This window comes from Ammodytes marinus, assembly GCF_949987685.1.
Source record: "Ammodytes marinus genome assembly, chromosome: 18".
Classification (NCBI taxonomy): Eukaryota; Metazoa; Chordata; class Actinopteri; order Uranoscopiformes; family Ammodytidae; genus Ammodytes; species Ammodytes marinus.
In genome coordinates, this window is record NC_137222.1 from 25685499 (window position 1) to 25692351 (window position 6853).

The following is a 6853-nucleotide window of genomic DNA, read 5'->3' on the forward strand; positions in this document are numbered from 1 at the left end:
TAGTAATGATAACTACATACGTACATATTGAGCATACATTTTAATCACAGACATACCATGTATGTTAGCTTAAAATCATTGTAAGTGTGCTGGTAGGCCTAACAAAAGTAGCTGTAACAGCCAGGCAAGATAGCAAACTAATTGTAACAGAGCGGAGAGGTGTGTGTGTATCTCCTACTATCTATGCTCCTGCTCTGACCGCAGCTGGGAGGGGCTGCTCGGGGCTGCTGCGCGAGGAGCGGGCTGCGTGAGAAGAGGTGATAGGCTACTTGCTTTGGCGAAAAAAGTCACCAATAACACCAGAAAAAAAAGTTAGATTTGTCGCTTGTCGCTGTTTTGAAAAATAAAGTCGCCAGGGGGGCTGACAAGTCACTAAATATAGCGACAAAATCGCTTTGAGTTGGCAACACTGAGCACAGGACGAGGGCTATATAGGGCCAGCCGACGTCCTGCTGCTAGCGGCAGGCAGCCTAGGGGCAGAGGAAGGGGACGAGGTCGCGGTCGGAGAGGTCTTGATGTGATAGGGCAAGAAGACATGGCCGGTGTACTTTTTTCAAGCTCTCTCCGTCTCCCTTTCAGCAGTTAACTTTTCAACAGTCGTCTTTCCTCGTTTTTTTGCTGTCTTAGCGGTGTTAGTTGTTGGTATCCTGGGAATGGTAAATTGAGGGTTCGTTTGTGAAGACATTGCTACTCGCTGTCCGCCGTAGTAGCCTAGTACCAAACAGTAGGCTAGTGTCAGACTGCTAGGGTCGTGAACGCTCACGCAACTGACGCATCAACGTCGTTGCCAAGGTCCCACAGCCAATAAGAACGGAGAATCTGACCTCGCTCTGATTGGTCAAAATTAACATGAGCGGTGGCAATTTTGGGGGGCAGCACACAGAGGCAGGGGGGAGCAAAGTGATAAAAATATATTTTCAGACCACTTCACCTACATATAGCTGAATGGCTATTATGACAGTTTTGCCAAATATTACAGTAAAAAAACTCTCAACTGCAGCTTTAATCACAGAAAAATTAACGCGATTAAAAAAATTAACGCAGATTAATCGCACTTCTATATTGCCCTTTGACCCGGTGCAAAAGAGGTGAGACGATAGCGGAGCTGCACCTGTAGCTTGCGCACACGGCCCGCATGGGATTAAAGAGTAAAGAAAGAAGCAGGGGAAAGGGGCCAGGGCTCTAAGTTATGGGCTGCTCCGGGCAAATAAGCATGAAGGTAGGAATACGTTTTATGTTATTCTCTGCAGTGTCTGTGCAGTGTGCATTATTGATTTAGTGGGTGCCTAATTAACAATGTAGGTTCAAAACAGTCTCTCTCAATCTTCCTCCGTGTCTCACTTTTGTTTGCTAGGTGCGATCGACACCCGCCCCCTCTCACTTTTCCTAGCATATGCTATGCTTGTCTTTTTTCCTCCTTTGTGTGTGTGTGTGTGTGTGTGTGTGTGTGTGTGTGTGTGTGTGTCTGTGTGTGTCAATATTTTTGGCTATGAGTAGGACGGTGAATGAATCAGCATAGGCTATGCCAGGGGTGTCAAACTCATTTTCACAAAGGGCCGAATTACGACATGATAATCACACGAAGGGCCAGACATGTCGCTTACTGACATGCCTTCTTTTTATTCCAAAAATCAAACAACATATCTAGGTATATAACCTGCGTACATACGGGGCATAGGCTAGGTTTCGTTTACATATTTTGGGGGACAAATTATAGGTGGGGAGTATGGGGGTGCTCCCCCAGAAATTTTTGTGCGTCAAACACTTAATTTCCTGTATTCTGGTAGATGTTTCTGTTTTCTGTGCCTTTTCTGCATCAATTTATTGTGGAAATGTCTTTATTTTTCTAAAGGAAAAGACAACATTCAGGTTCCTGGTGAAACAATTATAAAGGACTATAATGCAGTAAGGCTCTCAGGCATTCTGGATTGAGCCACAATATGTTTTCTCTTGGATTTTTCAAAACTTTCTGCACTTTCAAAACATATCACGTTTTTTTATTTTATTTTTTTATAGGAATCATGACCCAGCACCAGTGTTAACTATTTATGACACTTTACATTGGTAATGAAATGCAAAGCCACCATTGGAAATGAAAGGGGTGGGCTATCAGCGGCTATCTAACGTTAGCTAGTGAGCTATATTGTAACTTGAGGCAAAAGTTAGAAACCAGATAATGTTAGCATTCATCCTTAGATAGTTGACACAATCAATCATCATATTAGCATGCTATTTAGCCACATAGATTGGCCTATTTACAGCCATTAGAAAACTGACATCTTTTCTTCAATGCAAGTTCATCAATTCATGGCTTAAAATCCTGAGCTGTGGAACTTTCAGCAGACATTCCTAGTGGTAAGCTATGCGAGTGTCCTAACGGTTGGGAGCGTGTGCGACGTGCGGATATGGCACAGGCTCCACATGAGAAAAAAAATAAAATTAAAAATTAAATATTGAAACGGGACAGATTTGGCCCGCGGGCCAGAGTTTGACACCCCTGGGCTATGCGCACCGCATCTGTGGCAGTGCAGCGTTGTCTGTTGTGGGAGATAGACAGTCGTCATTTAGCCTGGTTGGTTTTTTTTGAGAGGAGGAGACAGAAGTTACGAGAGACGGGGGAGAGAGAGAGAGAGAGAGATAGCGAGAGACAAACGGTAGCCTACAGTTGTTTATAAACAGGCATAAAAGTGTCATATAAGTATGCGATTAATTTAGATTAATTAATCACAGAGCCTGCAATTAATTAGATTATTTTTTTAATTGCTTGACAGCCCTAATATATATATATATATATATATATATATATATATATATATATATATATATATATATATATATATATATATATATATTTATGTTTTATATGTTTTTTTTGTTTTGTTTTTTAATTTAATTTCTATAAATATTATGTCTGTTGTTTTTGTTGTTGTTTTTTCTTCATTTGTCAAAAAATTTAAAACTCAATAAACACATTGTTCAAAAAAAATATATATAACGTATTCAAATAGAAACCTAACAGTTATACATTGAATGAATTACAATCAGAAAACTTAACTCAGTACTATGTCTACTGCCTGTCATCTGCAGAGCCTCCAGACAGCCCACGCAAGGAGATCCTCTTCATTCTCATCCCGGCCATTGCCATCCCATTGGTCATTGCTTGCCTCTTCTTCCTGGTTTGCATGTGTCGCAACAAACAAAAGGAATCCATTGATTCACCCACCCACTGCCAGCTCATCAGCTCACCTAGCCAGGACATGGAGCTATCTCTACTCAATCAGCAAAAACAACAGGTAATACACACACGCACACGCACACGCACACACACACACACACACACACACACACACACACACACACACACACACACACACACACACACACACACACTATTTCATTTAGATTTTTTCTGATACATTGCCATGTACAGACCCACATTAGCAATGCAGTAGAAAATGGGTATTACTTTTAACACAGAGGATGCAAAATGAATTATTAAGGATTCCATTTCAAGAATTCCTCAATTAATATGAAGAATTGAAAGCCCCAGATTAATTGAGACAATGAAGGGGTTAATCTTGGTGATGATATTGTAATGCCTCTGTTATTCCTGGATATTTTATAACATAACATTTTTTTTCACATTCCTACAAAGCACATGGTGATCTCTTGCACTTTCTCCATCAATCAGATACATACATGCATGGATTCAGGGCAAATTATTTTGTATCCAAAATTGGTTGTTTCTGCTGTTAAAATGATAGTTGCTTTGATAAAACTGTGGCTAAGCTCCTTTCTCACAGTATTATAAACCACTTTGTGGTGTGTTGGTGACTGGTAAGCCTCAGAATCATGGTTCTATTGTTAAAAGTCAAATCCCTGAATCTTATTTTATTATCTCTTTATATATTATCTTTTATAACCATAAGGAGCACACCTGCACCAACAAAGAAGCTGTTTGAATTCAGTGCTGGTTTTGGTCTGAACACATTACAAAAATAAATGAACCTCTGTACACCTGAATCAAGATGTTTTGCATTCCAATGAGGAAGTACTACATCAGTGTTTATTGTTGGCGATACATTTTAACGACAGGTGTTTCATTTATTGCTTTGTTGCTGCAGGCTAAGCTGCGGGAGATCAACATGTCAGCAGTACGCTTTATGGAGGAGATTGGCGAGGACCGGTTCGGCAAGGTTTACAAGGGCCACCTTTATGGCAGTGCACCTGGTGAGCAGACCCAGGTGGTGGCCATCAAGACGTTAAAGGACAAGGTGGATGCAACTCTCTGTGAGGGCTTTCGCCATGAGGTCATGCTGCGCTTCCACCTTCAGCACCAGAATGTTGTCTGTCTGCTGGGCGTGGTCACCAAAGAGCATCCAATGAGCATGATCTTCACCTACTCCAGTCTGGGGGACCTGCATGAGTATCTGGTGATGCGCTCCCCCAACTCAGATGTGGGAAGCTCAGATGATGACAAGACAGTCAAGTCCACCCTGGAGCAGGCGGACTTCCTCCATATCATCACCCAGGTGGCTGCTGGGATGGAGTACCTGTCCAGTCAGCAAGTAGTCCATAAAGACCTTTCTGCACGAAACATTCTGGTCTTTGACAAACTCAGTGTCAAGATCCTGGACCTGGGCCTGTTCAGAGATGTCTACTCTGCTGATTACTACAGCCTCATAGGAACAAGCCCTTTTCCCATTCGTTGGATGTCCCCAGAAGCTATTATGTATGGCAAGTTTTCTACTGACTCCGACATCTGGTCTTACGGTGTCTTGCTTTGGGAGACGTATAGTTATGGCCTGCAACCATACTGTGGCTACTCTAACCAGGACGTGATCGAGATGGTGCACAGCCACCAGCTCCTGCCTTGTCCGGATGATTGTCCCTCCTGGATCTACACGCTCATGCTGGAGTGTTGGAGTGAGTTCCCAGCCAGAAGACCTGGCTTTAAGGACGTCCACACACGCCTGCGCTCCTGGGAGAGCGTGTCCAACTATAACAGCTCAGCTCAGACCTCTGGCACCAGTAACACTACTCAGACCAGCTCTCTGAGCACCAGCCCTGTGAGCAATATAAGCATGAGCACAGCCAATGCTTCACGCTACACCAGCCCCAAGAAGAGCTCGCCTTTCCACCAGCCCCAGTTCATGCCCATGAAGGGCCAAATGCACCGCTCCATGGTGCCACCACAGCTTTACATCCCTGTCAATGGATATCACCCCATGCCAGCTTACCCTTACCTGCAGAACTTTTACCCCATGCAAATCCCCATGCCTATGCCTCATCAGCAGATGCACCATCAACCACAGATGGTTCCTAAAGCTGGTTCTCACCACAGTGGCAGTGGGTCCACGTCTACAGGCTACATCACCACTGCCCCTTCCAACACTTCTGCCACAGAGCGAGCAGCTTTGCTCAATGAGGAATCCAAGACCATTGATGAAGACTTACCTGACAGGGTTTCCCAGGGAGAGCTGGACCAGAACAAGGACTTGTCAGTGCCAGAAACAGAATTGCTAGGTGACAATGATCCTCCACAGACCGACGAGTTGGCCATCCGCTTGTCAGACACATAAGTGTGGGGCTGTTCAATGGACAGTGTGGAGCTAAATATTCTGTGAGCTGTGCTTGCCATATATTCTATAAGCAGCATAAAATGAAGGGACCAATTGTGGGAAACAGTGACAGATTTTTTTATTTTATTTGAGTTTCTTTGATAGTGTCAACTCATTTAAATGTCAAGTGTGTCTCATGTTTGGACCACTCACACTCCTCTTTTAACTATTGGGCAAAATTACTTGTGCAATCATCTGCAGATCTTATTTTTTTTCATGTGCCCAGTAAAGTTTAGGTTCTTGCCGATGCTGTGCAATACAAAAATATTTTCTCATCCACCAAATATAGATTGCCTTTCCTTGATAGAAGTTTTGCCTGCTATGATTCACACGGTAAAAGTGCCACGTTCACTTGGCCATTCCCTGAAGGGCCATAAGGACAACCCTCCCCCCTCGGATACCACGTTTCTCTATACAGATATCCAACCTAACAGATAATCCCTCACCCACTTCCCATCCGCATACAATACCAGGTGTATTTATTGGAAAGTACAACCAGGTTTTTGCTACCAGAAGCCAGGACAGACCCCAGGTTTCTGTTGCGTTTAACATGTTTTTCTCATGAGCAGCTCCTGCACTCCTCAATGAGAATCATTAGTTGTTTTTGACTATATTATTTCATGGTTTGTGGAAGCCACAATGGAATGTATGATGAATCCAAAAGTTGTGGGAGTAAAACTTTTTTTTTTTAAATGCAGTCTATGGGTAACTTTTGTAATAATTGTTCTCATTGAAATGTATTCAGGAACTTATCTCCATCAAACAACAAAGAACAAAAAGGAATGTTTTTGTTTTTTCAGGCCATGTGCCTTGTTCCCCATGAGGATGATCATTTAAACAACAACTTTGATAATTATCTTGTACAGATTTGTAAAATATTGTACGATGGTTTGAACAATTTATTTGTTTAGAAAAAATGTTACTGATGAAAACTGCTAGGCCTATTATTGATACTATGTTCTTCTCACCTCGGTAGTTTTCTTTAAGCAGTTCTTTGCTTACCATATAATGTCCACATAATATGAATAAAATTGTGTTTTTCCCCTCAATTAGAGGAGGAAATCCCTGAGCTGAACTTAATTGTGTTTTTACATCATCTGTCATTTAATGTGCAGAGATTCTAATATAAAGTACACTGTGTAGTCAAGTTACAATAGGCCAAAATATACTTTATAGTGAATAAATACATTTAATGCTGATACTAATAAAATATTCTAAATGATCACATTCTG

The 6853-nt window shown here is 42.1% G+C and overlaps 1 protein-coding gene across 1 annotated transcript in view; it reads left to right on the top strand.

Moving 5' to 3' along the window:
- The window catches only part of ror2 (receptor tyrosine kinase-like orphan receptor 2), a 76391-nt gene extending 69711 nt beyond the window's left edge, over positions 1-6680 (top strand). Inside the window, exons 8-9 of the mRNA XM_080046413.1 lie at positions 3088-3293; positions 4125-6680. Of these exons, the coding sequence (XP_079902539.1) occupies positions 3088-3293; positions 4125-5582 (1664 nt within the window). The 3' untranslated portion in view covers positions 5583-6680. The remainder of the gene's footprint in view (positions 1-3087; positions 3294-4124) is intronic.
- The last annotated feature ends 173 nt before the right edge of the window (positions 6681-6853 follow it).